This window comes from Triticum dicoccoides, chromosome 4B (assembly GCF_002162155.2).
Source record: "Triticum dicoccoides isolate Atlit2015 ecotype Zavitan chromosome 4B, WEW_v2.0, whole genome shotgun sequence".
NCBI lineage: Eukaryota > Viridiplantae > Streptophyta > Magnoliopsida > Poales > Poaceae > Triticum > Triticum dicoccoides.
In genome coordinates this window covers 431075005-431099522 of record NC_041387.1, presented here as the reverse complement: position 1 = coordinate 431099522, position 24518 = coordinate 431075005, and the positions used below count along the sequence as shown (strand labels likewise).

General features: G+C 41.3%; 1 protein-coding gene and 1 long non-coding RNA gene across 5 annotated transcripts; one reads left to right on the top strand and one right to left on the bottom strand.

The window, feature by feature from the left end:
* The first annotated feature begins 7210 nt into the window (after positions 1-7210).
* LOC119290699 lies at positions 7211-14145 on the top strand. Of its 4 annotated transcripts, none has more exons than XR_005141978.1 (11): positions 7211-8375; positions 8471-8749; positions 8859-8912; positions 9125-9178; positions 10123-10185; positions 10668-10790; positions 10872-11050; positions 11137-11756; positions 11850-12084; positions 12580-13292; positions 13395-14145. It is a non-coding gene; the product is annotated as an uncharacterized LOC119290699 (long non-coding RNA). The 4 variants fall into 4 exon arrangements; XR_005141979.1 differs by lacking the exon at positions 12580-13292 and having other exon boundaries at positions 7214-8144; positions 8262-8375; positions 8474-8749; XR_005141977.1 differs by lacking the exon at positions 12580-13292 and having other exon boundaries at positions 7215-8144; positions 8262-8375.
* A 1157-nt stretch (positions 14146-15302) lies between these two features.
* Positions 15303-24402, bottom strand: LOC119290697 (eukaryotic translation initiation factor 2 subunit 3-like). Its single transcript, XM_037569332.1, has 11 exons — positions 24284-24402; positions 22606-22650; positions 22387-22443; positions 22245-22306; positions 22070-22143; positions 21888-21990; positions 21582-21806; positions 18878-19084; positions 17213-17485; positions 16811-17105; positions 15303-15626 (listed from the first exon to the last, which is right to left on the bottom strand). Exons 3-11 carry the CDS (start codon positions 22409-22411, stop codon positions 15622-15624), a joined length of 1269 nt encoding a protein of 422 aa, XP_037425229.1. The 5' UTR covers positions 22412-22443; positions 22606-22650; positions 24284-24402; the 3' UTR covers positions 15303-15621.
* Between the last annotated feature and the right edge of the window lie 116 nt (positions 24403-24518).

Below are 24518 nucleotides of genomic sequence, written 5' to 3'. Positions count from 1 at the left end.
TGTTTGCTCAATCTCGAGACAGCATGGTGGAATTTGACAAAGTTCTGGCAATCCGTGATCCTGATTGGTCATGGAAGTGCTATCAGTTCTTTGGGTTCTGCCGTAGTCAAAAGAAAGATGAAATTCGCAGATGAAAGGGCATTGCAGATATGATCTGCACGGGGGTCATGCGTATGACGAAATTTAGTATGGGGTTCGAGATTTTATTATCTCGTGCTTCATACATCCCGAGATGTTAATCTAGCGACTTGAATTATCATAGTTGATGATGGACGTAGGTAGCTTTGGTTTGTTTCGAACCCTTAGAAGCCACGTAAAACCTTTTCTGTATGAACCAATTAGAGGCGTCTAACTTGGTTTTGCAGGATGGTTTGCATGTGATGTGGTATAGCAGTGCTCATAATAATTTGATTATGTATGAGATGACTATATAATGTAATTAACATGACCTACGTGTCATGATTCGGCATGATGGCTGGAGCCATATGATTGTCACTTTAGCGACCTGCGTGTCAACCTTAAGTAATGCACTTATTTTATTAGCTATAGAGATAGCAATATTATATGGTGCATCGACAAGGTGGTGGCAATCTTCACGAAGGTGAACACCGACGCGAATGCCGAAGACGAAGAAATGAAAGACTTCTCCGTCAGAAAGGGCTATACCATATCATGCTATTATGAATTGACTGAGATGTTTATCCCTTATGATGCACCCTTCTTGATTGCATTGTAGTCACTTTTTATTAGGGTGATCTCTCACTAAAATATCAAGTAGTTAGTGTTCTCCCAAGTGTAGCACCGTCATGGCACCTATATTTTCGGGGTGCGCCATGGATGCATGGGTACGAACAATTAGAGAAGTGTGAGGCGGGTGAGGTCAGACCTTGAAGCAAGATCACTTGGTTGTCTTGACGTTCATGGCAGGATCGTCCTGAGCTCGGAACACACGCATCAAAAGATGAGCAAGAGTCACATAGAGATGTGATCGGCAAGTTGGCCTACCGATTAAAATTCCCGTTATGAGATGATGATTCTATGGCGATGAGTTGAAGTCTGGATCTTGTATCACTCAAAATTAATTATGAGAGATATTGATTTGAGTGGGAGCGCACTGTTGAATTAACATGTTTAATTCTCAGTGCAATTAATTATGAACATTGTCTAAGTGTTTCTTGCAAAATAGTTGTAGAATAATGGCTCGCGTTTCCACCTTCCCTGTTAAAATTGAATAGCTGTTAAATATCTGGTTAAAACTTTATGATTAGTAACGTAATGTGAGGATTGTCCTCAAAAGTGCCGAGAAGGACTTTGTCCTATCGCATGCTTTCCGTATACTCCCGGTAAAAGCAATGGATGATGAGACTCTCGTCCTTCGATCCAGAAGCTAGAATTCCCTTGCGGTCAAGTGCAATATGTTTCCTTCCATGAAACTCGAACTTCGAAAGTTTGGGATAGTTATGTGATATTCATGGAACTGAAAATTAATTTTCAGATAGAAACAAAGGCTGAAAGATATGAAATATCCAAGGCAATGTTTGATTGCAGATTATTAGTAAAGTGTTTACTATGCATTAGACTGATAAGAGAGGGATCCAGAAGAACGCCTGTCATATGATGAAAGGTGAATAAAACAACAACTTAAAGAGAAAGGACGTGTCCAAAGGGTGTTAGTGTGACTTACACGCCTAGGAAGTCCGGGGCTAACGCCACTCTTAAGTTGGGTGCTTCTTTTGCGAGTAGGAGAAATACTAAAAGTTAAACTGTTAGAAGTATAAAGGCAGAAAGAAAGATGACTGGAATATCCAGCTCATGTATGAATGTCATACAAGTTTTTGATGTATAAGTAGGCTGGTCAAATATATAGTTCTTGGGAATTATGGTTAAACATGTTAATCACTAATTCTTGGGTATTGTGAGTTAATCACAAAGATACCCGCTTAATTGCATTCTGTTGCGAATCAATGTAAGAGCTACTATGGCCTAAAAAGACTAGCCAGAAATGAGGTTAAGGTATACACAGGGAACATAGTAAATGTTACTATACCTTCCATCGGTGTATTGTCGTCTATATTTATTTTCATAATTCATTTAGAGTTTTACAAACTCTAGCCCATTGCATCAGGTATCTTGCAAGAAGGTTGTTCATAAGAGAACTTTTTATGTTCGATGTTATGAATAACACAAGGGCCATACTTTCATTATGAATGAGATGTATGTTATGAATATTGATAATAATAAAATACCTCTGGGTTTACTTTCATAATTCATTTTAGAGTTTCATACACTCTAGCCCATTGCACAATGTTTGTTGCAAAAGAGTTGTTCATAAAACCAACAATTGTTGTTAAGTATTATGAATAACATGAAGGGTCATGCTTCCATCCAAGATGGGATGTATGTTATGAATATTGATGGTAATATGATACATCCATAACACTGACGCTAAATGTCGCGAGACTATGAGAATACTACACATGTGTGGCACTACATTTGGTCACATTGGAGAAACCCGCATGGAAAAATTCCATTATGATGGATTTTGAAGTCGTTTGATTTTGAATCATCTGACACTTGCAACTTTCCTCCAAAAAGTGAAGTGACTGAAATACCGTTCACAGGCCATAAGGAGCGAGCAACAAACTTATTGGTGATCATACATTTTGATGTGTGTAGTTCAATAAATATTGTTGCAAGTGGTGGATTTATTTATCTTCTGAAATGACTCAAGTAGATATATGGATATTTACTTGATGAGACGTAAGTCTGGATCTTTTGAAATCATTCGAAAGGTTTTCAAAAATGAAGTAGAAGTTATTGTAACAAGAAAATTATGTTTCTGCAATTTGATTGCACAAAGGAATATTTGAGTTACATGTTTAGCGAATGTCTGATGAGTTGTGAAAAGAGTTTCATAACTTACACCTCCCGGAACACCACTATGAGTGGAATCTCTGTGAAGATGTAATCAAACCATTTATGAGATGGTAAGATCAAAGATGACATAAATAAATTTGCCATTATCACTTTTAAAGAGTAATGCTTTAGAGACTGCAGCTTTTACACTGAAAAGAGCTCCATCGGGTCTGTTGAAATGATGGCATGGTATGGTACGCCCAACCATGTTATATCTTTTCTTAACATTTGGAATATTGGGCTTGTGTAAAAGGTTACAAACTTATTCCAAATCAGACAAGTGCTACTTTGTAGGTTATCTAAATTATTGGGTATTCCCTCACCACAATACCGAGGCAAAAAGTTTTGCCATAAAGAACAATGTGCTTTTAAAGGGAATAGTTCTTTCAAAAAGGTGAGTGGGAGAATAGTGCAACTCGACGAGATAAATACTATCTTTGTCATCAGGTCAAAGGAAAGAGACCTTCGAAGTAATTCCAGAGTTTCGTACCGTGACTGATACGGAAGTCTCTACAATAAAATGTATGAACTTCGGTCGAACTTGCAGCTGAACCATGTAGGCAAGGCTCGTGCAAACCTCTCAGGTGCGCAAATGAGATATTGTTGTTAGACAACATTATACCTACGATACACAAGGAAGCGTTGATGGACCCTGACTCCGGAATTGGCTAAATGCCAATACAACCCGAGTTAGTTTCCATATATGTGATTCAAGATTAAAACCTTGATACACCTTTTGGAAGACTTAGAGTCTAACGAATATTTAGAACTTAAAACTGATATGGATAAAAATGTTTTATCCATAAAGCTCGACTTCTTGAATTAACAAGTTCAAGAGTTGACTATGATGAGGTTGTTTTCATCGTAGCGATGCTTAAAGTCGGTTCGGGTTGAACTAGCAATTAATACATATTTCAATCATGAGATATGAAACATGGATGACAATAGGATTTCCATCTGATGGAAATGAAACCAAGGACTTGCATGTGATATAGTCCAAGGCATTTTTTCTATCCAGAGGGTACTAGTAAGGGTGCAAACTTCAGAGTTCCAGCGATGGACAGAAGAGAGCAAAATGGAGTTGGAATCTTTGTGTTTTGATGAAATGGTCAAAGGGGTTTGACTTCATCAATAGGTAACGAAGATGCTTGTAATTCAAGAAAGTAAGTGGGAGCCTAATAATATTTCTAAAAACCTTGTGTGCTTGACACATTGTTAATTGGAAATAAATTTCTTGACACGAATTAGGACTTCATTTGAAAATAGTTTTTTGATGAAATGCTTAGGCTAAATAGCCTCAATATTAGGCATAATGATCTATGGAGATAGATTTACCTAATAGGCTAAGCAATAAATACATATTGACAAGATGCTAAAACCGTTTAGCACTAAGAACGACAAGGAGTGATTCTTGCCGAAGTCACCTGGAAAGAGTTTTTGCAAGAATCAATGTCCCAAAACACTGATGAGCAAAATACATGATGCAGATTCCACACACTTTTATGTTTGGATTAATCATGTATTCCATGGTATGTAAAAAACCAGATATGTCCAATACTCCCACGATGTTGCGAGTATGGATACTAAAGTGATCAAAGTACTGATCATGGGGCAACAGTGAAAGATGTCATTGAGTACTAGAGTAAGTACTGATGATATGTTTTCTCGCAAGCGGAGATCATGAAGAGTTCGTTGTAAAATGTTACATCGATACAGTCTTCATCGTTTCTCCATGCGATTTTCGATTTAAGTTAAAGGTTTTGTGTAATACACAATATGGTGGCACGGTAGTTGGAAATTGTTCCCAACAACATAATGTGGTGAATTCTATAACAAATGACTAAGTATGTTGACGCTTTAGAAGCGAAAAACAAGATGTTGAATCATATAGTTCATTCATGAACTTAGTATGGTTCCAAGATGGCTTTTGTCAATGGGACACTACTGTAGGTAGTTTCTCCATAACTCAGTCTGAGGAATCCAGGTTCAACCTGTGATTAACATTTATACAAAGCCAAGTCCGCAGAAAATATGAATTTTGTGAAAGCGTGAAAACGCGAGGATATGCAGAGATAGACACGGAGCTGAAGTTGTCAGATCTGATGGACATCAGGCTATACCACATGCGAAGCATTTTTTACACCGTCATGCCATAGGTGTAAAGTGCATTAGCATTAACTAGATTATTGACTCTAGTGCAAGTGGGAGTCTGTAGGAGATATGCCCTAGAGGCAATAATAAATGATATTATTTATCTCTGAGTTCATAATTATGTTTATGTTCCATGCTATAACTGCAATGATTCTCGAGTCTGCAATATCCACGAGGCTCGAAGGAGGACTCATATGCACGTGTGGAATAATAAACGGTAAGAAGTATTCCTAGTTTGGCCTCTAAGACTAGCTCAAGTGTTGCATGATGGTTCCGTTTTCCTGATCATGGGCATGTCTATGCCAGCAACTTTGAGGGCACAATGTTAAGAGAACATTTGTGTTGAATCGACCCAGTTTGATGTTATGCTATGAGATTCATTCGTCACAAGTTAATGGTAAATAACACAGAGATGGTTAACGTTTGCATGATTCCTTAGACCATGAGAGTATCGAGTTTCTTCATGCTTGCTTCATGAACTTTGGGGTTTGTTAAACGTCATCCGTAAATGGGTGGCTATTACGGCGGCTTATGGGTTCATGGAAAAGTGTGTCAAGTAACTTGATAGCTCAAGATTGGGATTTGCTCCTCCGACAATGGAGAGATATTCTCGGGCCCTCTCGGTGTTACGGTATCCATCATCGTCTGGCCAGACACAGTGTGATTTGATCACAGGGATGCCGGAACACGGAAACGAGAAAAGAGAACAAAACCAGTAACGAGGTAACTAGCATAGTGGACAAATTGTTGATCCACGGGGATGCAAGTAAATCTCACCTCGGGTCTTTGTAACATATGGCGAAGCAACAGGAATAGCACACGACAACTGGAGGTTCACTCCAATATTCATTCGTGTGGGTATAGGGGTCAATATGGGTGTCCACGGCTCCGATGTTGATCATTGATCGGAAGGGGTTCCGGGTCATGTCTATACTTCACCGAACCTATAGGGTCACACGCTTAAGGGTCATCTATCTGCTGAATACTACATAGGGAGTCTGAGAGAAAATCACCGAAAAAGTTTCGGACACCGGAAAAGTTTCGGACAGCGGAATCGTACCGCAGAGAGAGGTCATCGGATGACTTTCGATGATACCGAAAATTTGTTTCGGGATATACCATTAAGTCAAATTGGTTTTGGCAAATGCCTGATAATTCTTGGAGGGTGCCAGAATCATTCTGGAAGCTTTTTGGAATTTTCTGAGATAAAAACCGGAAATGTTCCGGAGCTGCCGGAGCCACTTCAGATGTGTTTCGCAGATGAAAATCACTAAAACTGGAATTGTTTCGGAACGCGTTGAAAATTATTATGTTGGGTACTGGAAATGTTCTAAGCCCACATAAATATTTTCAGTTCGAACGGACGCTAAAAAATGTCGTCATGAATAGTGAAAGTGCTTTTTGCGATATTTGATGGAAAGCCACCTTTTGGGGCTTTTCCCAAAAGGCTTCTAGAAGGACTTGGGGATCAAGGAACCCCCTTTGGGGCCCCCCATGAAGGTGGGACGTTGGAGGGTGCAGCTCCTCCATGGGGCTCCACTTGTCATCCCTTTATGCCTTTTATACCCTTTGTGTGTGACATAAAGTGGGGGCACTTTTGGTATTTCAGAATACCCATCCTACCCCTTGGTTTCCCTATAAATAGGAGGTGAGGGGGCTGACCAAACATCATCCCTTGCTCTCATACACATGCCATGCATTATCTGCCTTCTTCTCTTCCTCCCACGAAAAGAGTTTCATAGAGCCGTAAGGCTGTCTGGGTTCCGGCAGGAACTAGTTCTGGACGGCGAAGCCCTGCCGGATAGATGACACCGTATGTGTGCAACTCTGTAGAGAGATCGTAGTTTCGGTCTTAGTTCGTGAGTGCCTCCCGAAGGGCTGTCCATGTGACCGTCCGAGTTTCAAAGGTCCTCCCGAAGGGCTGTCCGAGTGACCGTTCGAGTTTCGAAGGTCCTCCCGAAGGGCTGTCCGCGACACCGTCCGAGGGGCCGTTCAACCGCCTCCCGGAGGGTTGTCTGAGGAGTAGATGAGGGTATACATCCTCGCGGTTGGGAGGTTGTAAATCCTAGCTGCGGGGATCTGCACCGCCGTTCGTCATCGACTCTACTTCCCACTGCGCTACGAGTTGGTAACGAAAAAGATCAAACCATGTATGAAGTCTCCATAGTGGTCCTAGGCTGGTGCGTAGGTTGGAAATTTTTTGTTTTCTGCTGCGTTCCCCTACACAGAGATAAGCCATTTTGCTCGCCCCTGGGGCACGCCGCTGATGTTCTTGATCTATCATGGTCCAAATCTCAGATACAGACTCTCTCCGACATTTAATGAATAAAATAGCCAACTGCTTAATCTTACTTTTTTGGCACTTTTGTTAGACATTCTAAAAAAATTAGAATCAATAGTTGCACTGCAATCTTCTTCAGAACAAAACCGAATGGTAATTTTCAGTTTTAATGGTGTATAATACGGCTGTAAGGACCGTGATCATCAAAACTCTCATGTACTATAGGGAAAACATGACACTTCCAAGTTCTAACTTTTATCACTTGGCTGCACTAATTGGGCAATAGGCCTGATCTATGTAAGAAATTAGTTTTATTTGCCCATGATACTGCTGAAAAACCTGTTCACTTCAAATAGTAAATCATAGCCTGTCATTATTCAAGAGGTAAACTGAGGAAAAGAAAGTATCAAGAAAGCAACCATCGTGTATATATCTTAGTATATATTTGCCCATCGTTCTACAAGATGCTAATCGCTTCAGCTTTGGGTTAACTTGTTGGCTGGCTCCTGAAACTGAGCACATGTTGGTATTTCATTGTTGTACTGGTGTATGCAAGGGTTATTTTCGTGCAGAGGTTTTGAACTGTGATTTCCTTCTCTTTCAAGCCTAAAGCATTCAACTGATAATTTCAGGCAGGCATTTCAATTTTCTGTCATGCTTCTAGATATCAAACGTGGTTGAGAAAGTTCCATTTTTAAAAGGGGCTGGAGCTCCATGGCTTACAGATCTAACGACCCCTGATGCTCTTTGCATATTTCCCATGATAACATCACTCTTCGTCATGCTTCCCTTTGAGGTGTGTGTTCAATTCTTTTTACCTAAATGTATGTTTGTTCTTGGGCTACAAAATTTGAGATGCCATTTATTGCATCCTTCAACTATTTTTCCTGCTGAACCTGCCGGCTCGACCCAGGAGCGGCAGGTGCAGATGCGTGTGCGAGGAGCGCCATCAGTCGACCGGCGTTCTTTCTTCGTTAGGAAGGGTGCAGCCTGCTACTCAAGCCCCTCTCCTTCGCTCCTTGAAGAGGTACATCGACCTTCTCCTTCCCCGTTCATCTTACCACGTTGTGCTCTTGCCATAGCTGCTCCTAACCCAGGCTTTCGCCGCTCCTCAACTCTCAGCAGGAGAGGCATGGGCACCACCACACTGGAGAGATGGACGAGGACATGAAGCTTTCATGGAGAGGACGAGGTGGCCGCCGCTGCACCCACACGCCACGGACGCCGAGATTCCCATCATCTCTGCCCTTGATAACCACTTCGGCGGCGCCATGAACGGCACCAATCGCCTCTTCTCGGCAGGCGCAGACCGCATGGTCGTCTTCCTCTCCAGCTTCTTCTACACCATCAGACTCAGACCCTCTCCTGCTCCCTCTCCCTCTGCATCTCTGTAAAAATATGGTAAGCATTTATTCAGAGTATCTCTATTGACTGATTTGGTTCCTTCGGTATTGACCTGTGCAAAATAGGGTCAATGAAATCAGAGTATTGACCTGTATTGCATTTGTAGCTTAGGTCAACTAGGAGATGATGCAAGCCAAGGCGCTCACACCGATTTAAGATGGTATATTCTGAACTTCCTTTGGTTTATGAGACAAAAAGGATGTTATATCTGCATGCTACTACAGTTTAGGCATTGATATTATTTGAGCATCTTTTGGTCCTGATGCCATATTTATTGCAGTTACAAAATTATTAACATTAATTTTCATTTATCATTTGTTGATTTAATTTTTTAGACCGAAATGAGAAGCCATCCTTTTATTTTCATTTCAGGTGTGGGTGATCAATAGAAGACAAATGAATACACTGATGGAAGGCCATGTCAAAGTACCTTTCTATTTTGTATTTTCTTTTTGTTTAGGATCTACTATAATTTCCCAGAAAGTTTTTATTCCATACATGATATTTGGTTTTATTGTACATTTTTTTCCTTTGCAAAGATAGATATTATAAGAGATAAATAGCACGTACAGGTTAACCTTATATAGCCTTTTTTATGAGCGATAATCTAACACTTACAAGATCATCTTAGTATTTCCTAATGGATACTGTACACATTCCACCAAGGATTATTTTAGATGCTATGCTGAAAGACACTATAGCTCCCAAAATCTGTATACTACACCCAACCTACAGGAAGCGTTGGTATAGAGTAGAGACTGTGACTGGGTTTTATCCATTTCTGCAGCACTTGTCAGAGAGCACTGTCAAGAGATTTGTTTTTCGGTCTAAGTCATCTTGCTACTTTTTCAGGTTTATTTACATATGAAATCACCATAATTTTTGCCATGGCTTTGGTTCTTGATATAGTGCTTAAAAGCACTATCCCATCCTGATTATTCCCATACAGTTTTTTGTCTCACTGAATATCGTCTTCGAGAACTGGGCAATCTTCAAGTCCATGAAGAGCACTCGCACGGTCAAGCACCATGAGACCTTCATCCGCAACGCCGAGTGCGTTGTGCTCTTCACAGACCTTGAAGATGAGGCCAGAGAGATCCGCCGCCTACTGGGTTCGATTGGATGCCATCGATTTCACCCACCGCCAATGACGGCAAGGCCGGTGGCTCTCGCATTGAGCGATATACTTCACCTCTCACGTGAAGAAATAAGATTTTTTGAGGATTATGATTATTTATGAAATATAATGAGCATCTTTTACCACCAATGGCCTATGAAGTCTCACCGTATTAAAACACATGCATCACTGTTAATCATCCCAGTTAAAACCACAGTAGATAAATCAACTTAATTATTCTACTACTTTCCAGATGACAGCTGTTAAACAAGAGGTAGACACAGCCAGTGATACCAGCGGTGGCCAATTACCCATGGTAATTCTGAAAAACATACTTATGATTGATTGTACATCGCAAAAAATGTTTCTTCTTCTTCACTAATGCATGCTATTCGATCAGTCTTTTTTATCACTTATGCATGCAAGTTGATCAAGTATGTAATAAAACAAACTTCTTTCAAGTCCAGTAGGTGTTCTGTTTGCTATTCATTAATGCTCTGATTTATTTGCTGTTACATGTACAAGTTGTTTGCTATTCATTAATGCTCTGATTTATTTGCTGTTACATGTACAAGCACTGCTTACTGCTTGCCACTAACCATATACAATAGATAATCTTTCTACCTTTCATGAGTACACACAAGCTAATTAGCCCCTGCTTCCCACTGACCATATACAATAGATAATCTTTCTACCTTTCACGAGTACACACAAGCTAATTAGCCCCTCTGTTTGTTTATGTTGCCCTCTATTTGCTATTGCAAACTCTTACCATGATCTCCTTATCTACCAACACAGACGAACCACTGTGTCAGAAGCACAATAAGCCGAGTATATTCATTGCCCATGCAAAGCAAACTCGAATCCAAAAGTTCAAAGGCAAGAAAATCCATGTAAAGCCTAGAAAGTATATTCTCCGTGGTAAGAGCTACATTACTCTTCTCATTCCATCAACTCTCGCAACAACTGCTAAAAGATATAACTTTGTACAACTTAACATAGGTGAGCCTTGCATCCACTACTTAGATGAGTTTAGTCACCACATTGCGTGGGGCAACACAGTTAAGCTCTATAACCATAATGTTCGTACACTGTGAAAGATCATCTGCAGCACCACCACGCCTGATAACTACTATGTGTGCCACATGACAGAAACATTTACAACAGAAGGCAAAAGCATGGTAATCCTTTGCAATTACTCTGTCCGGTTTCATATAATAGCATGGTAGAAAATGTTATAGTGACTAACCTTTACTGTTATTTTCAGTACTTTAGCGTTCCCTTTCTACGGGTTCCTTTTTCCCACACATGGATGCTGACCATGGTGAACTGTCAATCACTATTGAAGACGAAACTACGCTGTCACGACCCCCTTTATCAAGGGTGTTGACAAAAGGGCCACCATCACTAAAGGCTGGAGCGACTTCTTCCGTCAGGCACACATGAACGAAGGGCAAGTATATGCTTTCGCCTTCAAATGCACTTCCAAGGGACTCTGCGTGATCGTCTACTCAATATAAGCAAGTTGCAAGAGGGACACGGACTAATTGTGCTCGAGCACAAATGGACTCGTTATCTGGGCGGTTCATTATAGCGTTGGGATGCGATGGGATTCACTTCGTGGGCCATGTCACGTGGGCCGTGAACCCTGGACGGTGGGCCATGTTTGTGACGGAGCTAGAACGCCGTGGACACCTCGAAGCCGAGTCGTGGCCCATGACGTCATGTCCTTTCCGATCCGTGGCCCGGGAAACTTGCTTTCCGGTTACCTCCGCCGCCGCCTGGATTAGTCACTTGCGGAAGCGGCGGAGCTCAGCGGCGATTCTCGTGCGCGAGGAGGGCTGAGCGGAACCGGCGAAAGATGGAGTTCCTTATGCAGATTAAGAGGTGAGCAATCTGTCCACTTGTTGTATTTTGTGGTGAGTGATTTTGGGGGTTGCTCGCTAAGATAAATCTTCTGTTTCCAATCTGGGTGCCCAGGGCCACCGTGCTGGAACCTGGAAGAGGTGAACGACAGCGATATTCAGTTGGAGCCGCTGCACTACTCGGTGGCGCGGCCGATTGAGGAGCCGCTGGCGCCTATGGTGGAGGTGAATGCGGACGGCCAGATCTGTGCGGCGGAAGGGGCGACGGATGTAGTCCGAGAAGGGTCGCCGAGAGCGTTGGAGCACTCCATTGGACAGATCGACCCTAGAGCTCCTGGGTGGAAAAGAAGGTATGTCAGTTCAGCAGAACCACAAAATTTGTGCGACGAATTATTATGGCATGATTTGAAATAAGCTGAGCATGCAAAATGTGACAGGGAGGGGTCCCTATGAGTTGGTACTGCCTGAACTACTAGGTGTGTGGCCATGTAAATATAGATGCAGGGCTGACTGATCTGTTAGTACATGCTTCTGAAATTCAGAAGAAGAATAGACTGGGCATTGCGTGATTTATGGTTTGAAGTAATTACCATGTTTCTCGAATATGAAGTAATTACCATGTTACCGCTAGTGTGTGAAATCAGGAAATTGTTATTAACAAAGTTGTGAAATCGGTGATTGTGCAGCTAAACCAAAAGTAGAAGAGCAGGGGCAAGAAATGTTATTATTCGAGCACTATTACACTGCAAAAAGTGATGTGTCGGGTGCTTGCAAATGTTTGCTAGTGTTTTCTATAAAACTATCCATGAAATTCGTATCAGTTTGTGGGATTTGCTTGGTTGCAGAGTGAGGGTAGGTGCTGCTCCGCCGGGAAAGACGCCATGTCCTAATCGGACTACTGCTCTGGAGAAGACTATCTGTGGTTTTGCCAACAATGCTGGGCAGTGGCGGAGCTACACAAAAATAGTTGGGCGGGCGAGGCAAACAAGTGCACGTTTTTTTTCAAAATTACGATGAATCGTGCTACTTCATTAGACATGAGTCAGTTCTCAATAATTTTTTAACTAGATCAGCAAATATATACGCACGGCAAGACCGTCGTCGCTTGGGTGTGCGAATGTGCGGTGGATGATGTTGGCCAGCTAGTGGCCGCTGATGCTTGCTGTGCCGCCGCTGCTTGGCTGCTCCTTGTGGCCAATAATTACTGCTCCATTCCTGGCGTCGTGCGAATCTCTCACTAAATGGAGCGTAATGGGGATTAGGGGCCTAGGTGGTGTCTGCCAGTAGACCAGGCTTATGAGCTACCAATGCGTATGAAAGAAAAAACATACAGATCCTGGGCAGGCCACGGCCACTTTGGCCTTGCCGTAGCTCCGCCACTGATCCTGGGGATAATGTCATAGTGGCAACTTTGGGTGCAAGCTTTGATTCTCTTGGTGAAGCCTACGATTCCTACGACTTGTATTCGTGGGAGAAAGGATCTGACATAAGATACGGCAAGAGTAGGCTAAATGTGGAGAGGACAAAATGCATGCAGGAGATTGTTTGTGGTTGTGCGGTATGGTAGTATGGATTTATAAATTGTTAGTATTTGAAAATATTTCATCCAGCAGTTGTCTCTGAAAAAGTGTTCTCTCTTTGTGGCTGTTTGTTTACACAGGGGAAGGCGGGGGTTGAGAACACATGGCCGTGCCGTTGTGAATGCCCTGCTCTCATCAGGTTGTTGTGGTCCAAGGCCAATGGCTAGTACATAGCAGAACACTCTGAGGAGCACAACCGCTTGGACCGGAAGACATGATTGCCGAAAATGGTGATGTCATGAACCAAATTCAGACTGAATGGGCACTTGTTGTTACTGGGGACAGATGAAAAAATAGCCTTCACAACGATGATGTTAATTCAGCAGATGACTCTGGGAACAGATTGGCAGGACTATTGACACAGGCAAAAAGGAATGAGATGGGCAGGCCTACGACCAGCAGAGAGAAAGCGACTTACGATGGGTTGAGCAAGAGGACCAGGTTCTGCACCATTTGCTGGCAACAGGGGCACAAAAGGACTACGTGCCCAGACCGCGGAGATGTACCAAAGCAGGTTAGAAGTCCTGCTCGATGCAAGAACTGTGGAGTCAAAGGTCACACTCACCGGCGGAACAATTGCAACGAAGCAGCAGAGCTACGTCTGAAAGTGAGACTGAAAAAATAGGGATGTACCTGAGACAGTACTTGCATGGTTAGGATATATGGTGTATGCGTATGACAATTTCCAGATAGTGCGGACTGATTTGTTGTAGCCTGTGTCTCGTGGTAAAGATTTAAAATTTCCTTTGCATGTGTAGATCGACAAGTGTGTCTCAATGTATTCCTTGAACTTCCTGTGCGGAACTTGTCTGAATAAATAGTTTGTGGTCCGAATAACTGTACTGGATGTGTTGTGAATAGGGCTGTGTTTTGATCTTGAGAATTATGATGTGGGTGGGCGGTGATGGTTATACCTCCAGAATTATGATGTTGGTATTTGAGTTTGTTGGGTAAATTGGAAGACAGTACCTGTAGTGGAAAGGTACAAAAAGTTTAATGCATGCTGCGTTCATATCTGTCTGCAGACATGTGTCTACAAAATTCTGGTGCGGCAGACAAAGGCAGATCTACGAGTTCAAATTTTGAACGACATGAGCAGAAAAAATGGATGCCTATCCATAGATAAGCATTGGGAGAGGGAGGCCTGTATTCAGCAGTGTAGATCGAGCGAGCATCCTGTGCATCGCTTGGCGAGAAGTGGGGCTTGGCGCCGTCAGAGATCTCCGCATTTTTGGGGGCAGAGGAAGCTTTTTTTTAGCAACGGGCGGGAGATTGGTAAGTGCAACGGTGGAGCGCGATATATGGGGCCCAGCGTCTCCGTTCGTCTCGGTTTTGACGGTCCGTATCGTGTGCTTCCGTTAGAAACGTGACTGACGGCGTTGTCTGTGATGTGGGCCATCGGTCCTGAACAAAATAAGAATTCTTGGGCCCTCACGTGCTGGGTCCATGATCTCGGGGACATTGAACGGGGACGATACCGGGAGCACATGTGCTCGAGCACAGAAAAGGACTTTCGGTTGCAAGAGCCCCTTTTTATATAACTTAGTATTAGTACAGATGCCTATTAAGACTTCCGTGTTTATCATCCTGTTGGATCTTATGTAATCCCCTAAGACCATCCTGTGCATTTAGCTATCGGTTATTTGCCGCTTAGACTGCTATGTGGTATGCTTTTGAAACAACCTTGATGGAAGAAATATATGCTTTCACCTTTAAGTGCACATCCAAAGGCCTCTGCATGATTGTCTATCCAATCTAAACAGATCAAAAGAGTTCTTTCCTACATGACTTATTGCATCATTTTCAATCTTATGTACTTACTGCGTATAGAATGAGCTATTCTTTTTGAATAACAATATGTTAATGCATGCTCTTACAATAATTAGCTTACACTCGGCCTTTGCGCCATTGGCACAACGGGTCATCTAGTGGTACTAAGCAGCAGAGTCCCTTTCATCACGACCACAACAATTTTATAAGCCCGTGAGTTAGTCAAATACAAACTGCCAATGCTTATATACTCGAAAAAAGAATCAGCAGAGTCCCTTTCATCACGGTTACATATAAGGTCAATAACACTACAAAACTGAGTCCAGGCTAACTGCCTTTTATCAAAAGCTAATGTTGCTACAGCCAACTAAAGACAAAGCATGACTAGAATCAACGTGCTGCACAAAAGAATCAGCCATTAGTTCTTCCTGCAACCGTCAACGTGCTACACCATATCACAAAGTCAAAAGATGCAATTTCAAAATTCTGTAGGATTGTCTTCAAGGGCCTTCCTCGGATTTCATAATTGATATGAAATTAACCTGAAATGAATAGGGTCAAATGAGCAATGCTGCTACTATAAAAAAAAAAGGGCAACCTGGTGTATATTACTTAGCCAACATAAGATGGCTACTGGAAGTTGGCCATGCCTGTTCTATAGAAACATTAGTCAGCTCCTAATTAAATAGTTTTGTGAACTCAAAAAAAATATTAAATAGCTTCGTTTGGTTGGGTTATCCCACATGTACATGTATGTATACCTACAGATGGACTCATGGAAATAAAAGTTGTATATTTCCACACAGCATATACACATGTTAAACCAATCCGTACTAAGATACTAAAGTTGAGGATTGTCACGTTGTGTTTTTGCTTTAATCTCAGAAATTAGTTGGCACGATAATTACTTTAGAACAGCTACCGCTAATGTTTCCGTTATCATGGAAATTAAATCAAAGTGCAGAGAATAAAAGTTGTGGTAACTATGTAAATATGCGACCTATATTTTTTTCATGACTGTAACACTCTGTTATAATGCATGTGACTGTCACCAACTCACCATTACTAGACATCTACTCGGCTAGGATGTGAAAGACAATGCAGCAGACGTTATGTTGAGGCAGGCAGAGCAGTGGAAGTTGGCAGCTGCCAAAGGGTTGATGAAGCTCCCACAGCATTCAAGATATTCAAGCAGCTGGTCTAGCTTAGCCTAGGTTTTCATCTTCTTTTCTATAGGCTTTCGTATGTTAGTTTAGTTTGGGTTGTTCTAGGCTAGCTCTGGATTTGTTTTGTTCTGCGCTTTTTGTAACCTTTCCGCCTTCTTGGCATATCCTTCTTCTAATACTCCCTCTTTTTCATAATGAAGTGCATATAGGTTTTTCAAAAAGTCAAACCCCACAAACTTTGACCAAGTTTATGGAGAAAAAAATTTACATCTAGAATGCCAAATTCATCTTAAGATGTAGTTTCACATTTTATATATTTGGTATTGTAGATATAAATAGTTGGCTTTTCAAAAAATATATGCGCATTACATTAAGTCAAAGTGAGAACCAAATATTTTGCTAACCACAACCTAAACACTAGAAGCGTTCTTTCAGACAAACAAAGTGCAAAAGGTTGGTCAAACATTAAACATTAGGTCGGTTCTGTGGAGAAATGGAGTCCATGAGTTCAATAGAAAGTTCAACTATTCAAGAGAAATTCATTGCAACATGTCACTTACCATGAATAGCTTTGCCAATTTTGATAACAGTAGCATCCTCTATTTGGCCATGGCCTATTAAACGCCAACACACATTAGCAGATCTGAGAAGAAGCACTTTGTCTTCTTTCCTTGCACAGATGGGTGATTTGAGAGTAACAACAACAGTAGTCTCATCCACGACTTTACGTACTTCTGCCGCTGCTGATAACATTCCAACGGTCACCAACAGTACCTCACCTTTCTCAATAATTGAGACCTCCTTAAAATCTTCCGTGTACGAGTCAAACATCAGTGGCAGAAGAATAACTTTAAGCTGCAAGACAGTCCAAATTATGTACTTGTAAAAAAAAAGTAGACTCCCAAACATACAAAACAAAATGCTAGAAACAGTTCATAACTAAAAGTTTTAGTTTCTCTAACCTTCAGTGCTGAGAGTACATCAGGCAAACTATCCACATGACCAATAACAAAGCCACTCATGTCTGCAACAATACCACCGATTTGCTCATAATCAATATTACTCCTGACTGTAATCATATCACCAGCGGCTGCTTGCTCCAACTGATCATTACCACCAATTGAATCTAGAGTTGCTACATTGATAATGACCGGATTGCACATGATTTGACCATTGTCATCGTGACTAAATGATCCAGGACGAATTTCTAGCTGCTGTTTTTTCTTGAGAACCCCCTGAAATTAAGGATAAAAACAGAAAGCTTCTATTTAATGGATATCAGATTGAGGTTAGCATCTGGATATCAGATACCAAACAATGTGCAGTTATATTGGGAAAAGTTATTCACATTTTTTAGTTATTTGTGAACATATGATGACATTCCACTACAAATATGATACAGAATAACCGCCTTTTAGCATAATATGCCAAGACCAGTACCAGATCTCAGGTAATAGCTGTGGTAAATAGGCAGCTTCAGCCGGCCTCACCGCTAACTGTGGTAGGGCGCAGTTGTGTCAAGAATAGCATGTGCATAAAGGAGAGGCGCTGTGGTAGGAAAGAAGCACGAGGTAGGAGACATATTGATATCTACTATATCTTGCCCTTTCATTGATCAAGATCCTCTCAGTGACAACCGTTAGACAGACTTGGGCTAGACCACCACCATCAAATAAAAAGCGACTCGGACTACACCTCTCATTGATTTCCTAATTAGAATCTTATCCTAAGACAACTCAGACTCCTAACATAAGATCCAAGACTGACTAATTAATTTCTGCAGAAGCTTGCTGCTATCCTGGACACGGAGCGAAGGCCCTGCTCCCGAAGTTTGGCCTACTCAGAACCGGAGGTTGTTATTTGTTGCTGAAGCTCGACGAAGAGGGTGAAGTGAGGTATTGACAGTGTGCATGCCAACGCCGGTGATATTTTCTGCCTTGAATTACGCTGAGCGAGTGCATCCGCGACTGCGTTTGCTGATAGTTTTTTAGCCGTCGATCTTATGATCGTGCTAAGGATCATGTAGAAATTGCAAACGAAGGTATCAGGACCCATAGGAATCTCTTTGAATCCAAAGACACGGGTTTCACCCAGGTTCACACCCTAAGTAGCGTAATAACCCTACATCCTGCTATAGTGTATTGATCTTGAAAAAAGTTTATAAGGATTACAAGAGCATAATCTAGATTGGATCTGGTCCTAGATATGTCTTGAGGTCGATCTCCTTGAGGACGCTTCTCGGCTAGAGTTTTGTTTGTGCTGTAAGACGGGATGTCACTCGGCAGGGGCTTCTGGGTCTTAGGCTTGCAGCATGATTGGTAAGTGTTGTGAACTCGTGATGAACGAGCAGCTTAGGCTTGCAGCGTCGCCATCAACTAGCCGTGGTAGCAATGGCATCTACGATAGCATGCGCATAGGAGAGGGGCACTAAGGTAGGAGAGAAAGGCCAACAGACAGATTGATAACTCTTGCTTGCCCTTTCATCTCCTAGACACCTACTGTAAGGGCCAAGAGTACCAAATTCAGGTCTGTGCTGGACGGACAAGTTTTCAGTGCAATCCTTTAGAATTAATAAAAATAATAGTTATTAATTGATACTGAGACTGAATATTAGATAAATTGCAAACCTTTAGAACACGTCCTTGTATAGTTAAAACGGTTTTTTCTGTACCCTGATCTTCATGGATACAGCTATCCATAATTATCATTTCAGCAGGAGCATGATACTCATATACTGCAGTACACATATTACTGATCCTGGTGGATAATGCTCCGATGTTACTGTTTGCAGACGTTGATGGTAGAATGGTTAAAGCTTCATCCAAACCCATTCCCTGCAAACAAAAATTGACCTTGGTAAGTACAGCGATAAACATATATGAAAGCTAAGAAATACAAAAAATGTTGCCGCTCGTTCAGTCGTTTGCTACTTGTGGAAAAATTATTTTCTTCTATCTTGTACAAAATTACAACATGCAAGAAAGACAGCTACTATGTTACTATCACAAAAAAAAACTGCCTTCTTAGTCTAGTAAATGAACTAACGGATAAGTAGATATTTAAAGAGAAAAGCACATACTTCAACAGTATTATTCTATTTTAAGCAGTAGAGAAAAAGAATGATGTAACAGAGGGAGTACAAGTCATAGCTGCATGAAGAAACACCTCCCCAGCGTAATGCATCAATGGGAAGGGCACCCTCCACCCTCATGTCCTTGTCATAACAATTCTGCTTCAGTTTTGTTCGTTCCTTAATCACTGCATGGATACTTATTCCAAGTTCTAAGCACGCTTACGTCAGTTTTGTGAGCGCCGTACATCTTTTGCCACCTCTAAATTAGTATCCACTAACAATTTAAGAGCTAAATTAGTTCCATTAAGCATTTGAGAGAAAAATATCCATTAGCATTGATGGAGCTCATACACCGCTTGATTTAGTGGTGAAAAAAGAAGACGGCTTAGATACATTGAGTGGAGGGTTCAAAAACAAAGCCCAACAGGCCAACACCAGCAAAACCCTAAGTCTCCTCTCACTCTCCTACGCCTCTTCCTACGGAGTCACTAGCACCGCTGCACACTCTCCGCTTGCTCCTTTCACCCCACAGATCTCCTCACCCCTCCACTCCAGAGTCCAGACGAAGGAAAGAGGGTGACAAGAAGACCCCTCATGCCGCCGCTTCCACAGCCTCCCTCCTCCCGTGCTGCTCACTCTTTGCTCAGTGGCATCGACAGCGACAACAAGAGATCGAGATGAGGACACACTAGAGTAGGGTGTGTTGTATCTGGTGTCAGAGATATGCCATGGCACTGCCATGGCTCCCACCTCCTCTCCGGTGTCCTATGCTTCGCCTCTCGTTGTCAGGATAGGAGGCAGTTGCAGTCAGAGGTGGTGACGTGAAGGTCGGAAGAAGTGGTGCATGGGGAGGTACTGCCGCTGGACCGATTCAGTCCAGCCACAAGATGTGCTTATGTTGTTTATTTTTCATTAGTAGGAATTTCAGGTAGACTAGGAAGCAAAAGACGGTTCATCAATAAATCAGATGATGATACCAAGTGCTAACACGCCAATTTGTAACTAAGGTTCCAAGCATTTTAACTTTCTCCTTCTATAAAATGTTAGAGCTGTAAAGTTGCTGGGTCTGTTTCCTTCTAGGTTCTTTTTCACACAGGTCTCTTGGGAGAACAAAAGTGACAAGGGTTCCATCCTCCTTCCCTCATGTTCTTATCATAACAATTTCTGCTTCAGTTGCGTTACATTCTTTAATCACTCCATGGTTCCTTAATCCAATTTCTAAGAGTTTTTAGTTCAGTTTTGTGAGTGTGGTACTCTGTAAAGAAATATAAGATCGTTTAGATCACTAAAGTAGTGATCTAAACGATCTTCTATTTCTTTACAGAGGGAGTACATCTTTAATTGCTTAATTAATTAGTATACACTAAGCATTTAAGATACATATATGTTCAACATAACTATTGTGCTGAGAATTATTTAGTTTGGTAGATCTATGATGAAGATAAGAATGCTAAATGGCATCGATCAAATGAACTTTCTAAACTACTTTTTAGTTTTCACGTATGAAGATTCTAGAGAAAAAGCCTCCTGTTGGAAATGCTCCATTTTCTACATATAGGTGCTTGATAGATTTACTAGGAGCAGCACATCGTCCATTCACTTAAGATAATTGTTAGGTTTCACCCACTACTGGTTAAAGCAAGCAAAATTTTCAGGCAAAGGAAGGAAGATATGTTACAGGTCTAACCGTGAATATGGTTTATTACTTTCATTCCTATCTAGAAAAGATATTTTGTAGCAGGGCCCAATATTTTCGTAGCCATCCTTCTTTTTGTTCTTCAGATTATTACACAAGAATGCTGCAATCGTATCTGATATCTACAATATACAACTTTGTCATGCGTTATTTTATATCATGGTACCATCAATTTGATTTTAGATCAATAATGTTGCCGCTATCAGTTTGAAGCTAAAAGTGAGGAAGGGGTGAGATGGCATATTTACATGATCTAACAATGGCCAACTCCTGCAATAATTCTATGGTAGGATATGCATCTAGAATTGTTAGGTTATATAGGTAATTCATTGTGTCTGCTATCCTTGACAGAAGAAAGTCCACGTTGATTGATAGATAATATATTATATTGTGGGAAAAATGCTTAGAGCTTGAATTAGGATGCTGGCCACAATGATGCGTATGAAAGTAAATAGTGTTGTGATGGACTTATTTGGCATAAGAGTTGCACTTGGTGATAATTCTACAACCAGCTAAAAAACTGCATTTACGGAAGGATAGTTTAAGGGAAAAAAGAACTCACTGTAAGTAATTGTGTGATCTCGTGGTGATGCTCTAAAATTCTGGTATCATCTATTGGATCTTTCATGCTTTGGACGAGAACAACATTCTTATTCAGTACACTTGCAGCAGCAATAAGTTCAACTGTTGGCAGTCTAGCAAAGGGCAATTTGGCATCTGAAAGAATCAAAACTCCATCCAAGATGAACATTCCCCCTAGTATTGTACTTGCATACACAGTCTTATCCTGTATTATAGATGATACAATTTTCACACAGAAAATGTGTATCAAAAAGTTACTATACAAGTATGTGATTTGAAATTTTACCGGAAAATCTAAGAGAGATACATCCTTTGAAAGGACAACTCTATCAGATTCATGACCAGGATGTGCACAAAATGCTGACCCAACATGTCCACGCTTTCTTGATCTAAAAAAATATTAATATATTAAAGATAAATAATCAACAAACTTTGTGAAATTATAGGTGATTAATCAAAGTGCAATACATGTAGCATGCTGCATCAGGAGAGGCACATTTGAATATCTGTGCTTCATTGCTACAGAATGCTAAGGCATGTTCCTTCCTTTTCATGAGATGAGTTTGCAACACATGAAAAACAGTTAAAACAGAAAAACTATACAGAATGGACTAAAGAAGTTGTAGATGAGGTACATGTTTACCTCATCATTTAGAAATGCACGCAACAACTTTGATTTGTAACCGTTTTGATATCCAACCAGACCTGTAATTTAGATTCGCATGAGTGACATGAGAAAGTAAGAATTATGTTGGAAAGGTAAAATGATAGGAAATGAGTAATACCAATTGCAATGTGCTCTGCTGACATTTTAATGTGGTAATGTGGACAAGCCCTTTGATCTGATTTTGAACACAAACGATTTAGTTATTAATCAATAGCACTATACAAACATTTCAAACAAGATTCATTCCAATGTGTCACAAAGACATGGTCCAAACTGAATAAACACCGATTTTTTTACAAGTGCAGAAAATAATAAAAGAGAGTTAGATTAAAATTACCAACATAGTAGACCCAGCAGTCGTCAAACAACACTCCAAGCAGACCTGAACGACCTAAGCAATCAGTATAGCGGCTACTAGCACCAAGAAACCCCCGCAGACAAAGCCAGGGCACGGGATTGATCATTTGAAGATCCATTAGCCGTGAAAAAATCACTCCATGAAAAATCAACTTCAGGTAAATAACAGTTGCATTTGGATCATCTAGTCGTTTTTTTTCTTCTAAAAGCATGCCTGATGTGTGTGCTCCAGACGCTCAAGAAGTCCAAACCACAGCTACCAAACCCAGCTAAAATCCAAAATTATTTCAGGGCCTTGGATGTAGCTCTCACGCCTTAAGCGACAAGCATCGGACTAGATGTGTTGTGCCAGCCCACTATTATTTTTTACTTTTTCCTTTTTTGTGCATTTTGTAAAATGGAAAATATTCTTATGTGGTCTGACATGGCACTTCTTCCAATAGATCACAAAAAGCAATTGTGTTTATCAAAGCAAATGTTCATAGGCCACGTAAGAGTTGTTCCGGTACATCACAAACAATATCCCATATAAAGAAACATGTTTCACCCTCCATGCAAGCTTTGCATGTATTCCAAAAACAATATCCACCTAACTAGTACTCCCTCCGTCCCATAATATAAGATCGTTTTTCAAACTAACATAGCTTGAAAAACGATCTTATATTATGGGACGGAGGCAGTACAAATTATGTCTGTCGTGTACAGAGCAGGACCAAAGGTGGTCAGCCTCAACACTCTGTGTACAGTCGATTAATGTTTATCAGAACATAGTCGATTATGTCAATCATTTGATTCATATCATACGGTGGCTGTGTAATTTCTGGCTCAAAGACCTGGGCCATGCGAATGGTCTGTGATCAAAGACCTTGCCCACCTGCAGCGGTTGCACATGCCCAGCTGGCCACACAAGACACAACACACGACCATGCAAGAGATGGGCCAAGCAGCAAGAGTTTAATCCTAGCCAGACTACTCCTGTGGGTAACTACGTCCATGATTATTGACCTAGAAGAGACAAGTGCACATTACGTCCCTCGACTGCAGCCAAGTTCAATTATTTACCCTAAACTTCAGAGACAGCACATGTCTTGAGTACATGACCAAGTCCATGGACTACCCAACCAGGGTCGTTTTGGTTGACATGGCAGATAGGTGTCAATCTTGTTGGTGAGATGGTATCACATGAGTACATGACCAAAATAGCCAATTCATCAGCATTGGAAAAATACCAGAAAATGTTAATAAAATGTAAATTTGATTAAAATTTTACAGCAATCTGAGAACTTAGAGATTGTGTAGAAAAACAAAATTAGGATTCAGATAACACAGAAAAGTAACACTCAGTTGAACTTCATTTTCTTCCATTTCATTATTATTTTCTACATCCGCTGAATATTTTCCCTATTGGAATTTATTTATATTATTTTATTTCCCATTTCAAGTTCTCCCTGACTTTTTTAGGTATTCATACATTGTTCCGCAAAGTTCCCCTATAATTTGATTTTGTGAAAGTTTGCCCATGGCCGAGAACCAGGCAAAAGGCAAGCGCCCGGAAGGCAAAAAAAAAAAAAAGATGAAATCGAGGGAACATTAGCCGCGGAAGGATGGGGGCAAAGGGTACCGTGAAGGTGGCCAAGTGGGAGAGAAGAAATGCTTACCCGGAATCGGACGATTCTCCGACGATCGCCGCCGACAAACCCTACCAGCGCCTCCCTCCGCCCGCCCTAAGCGCTCGAGGGTGGAGGCGGCCTGGGACTGGGTGCGAGCGAAACCGAGGTCTGGGAACTGGTTAGGTTGCGCCCAATGACCATCCGTTGGCTCTGCTGTGGTGGCCAGATTGACTTAAGTCAACTGAGTTCGCCTCTCTGACATGTAGGCCCAGGAACACGCTGG

Bases quoted from the DNA above. Each gene is read 5' to 3' on its own strand.
- LOC119290697 (XM_037569332.1), bottom strand. From the start codon at position 22,411: ATGTCAGCAGAGCACATTGCAATTG. The intron at 22,307-22,386 runs GTATTACTCATT...TCTAAATTACAG, and splicing joins AGCAGAGCACATTGCAATTG to GTCTGGTTGGATATCAAAAC. The intron at 21,807-21,887 runs GTAAAATTTCAA...TCTATAATACAG, and splicing joins TATCTCTCTTAGATTTTCCG to GATAAGACTGTGTATGCAAG.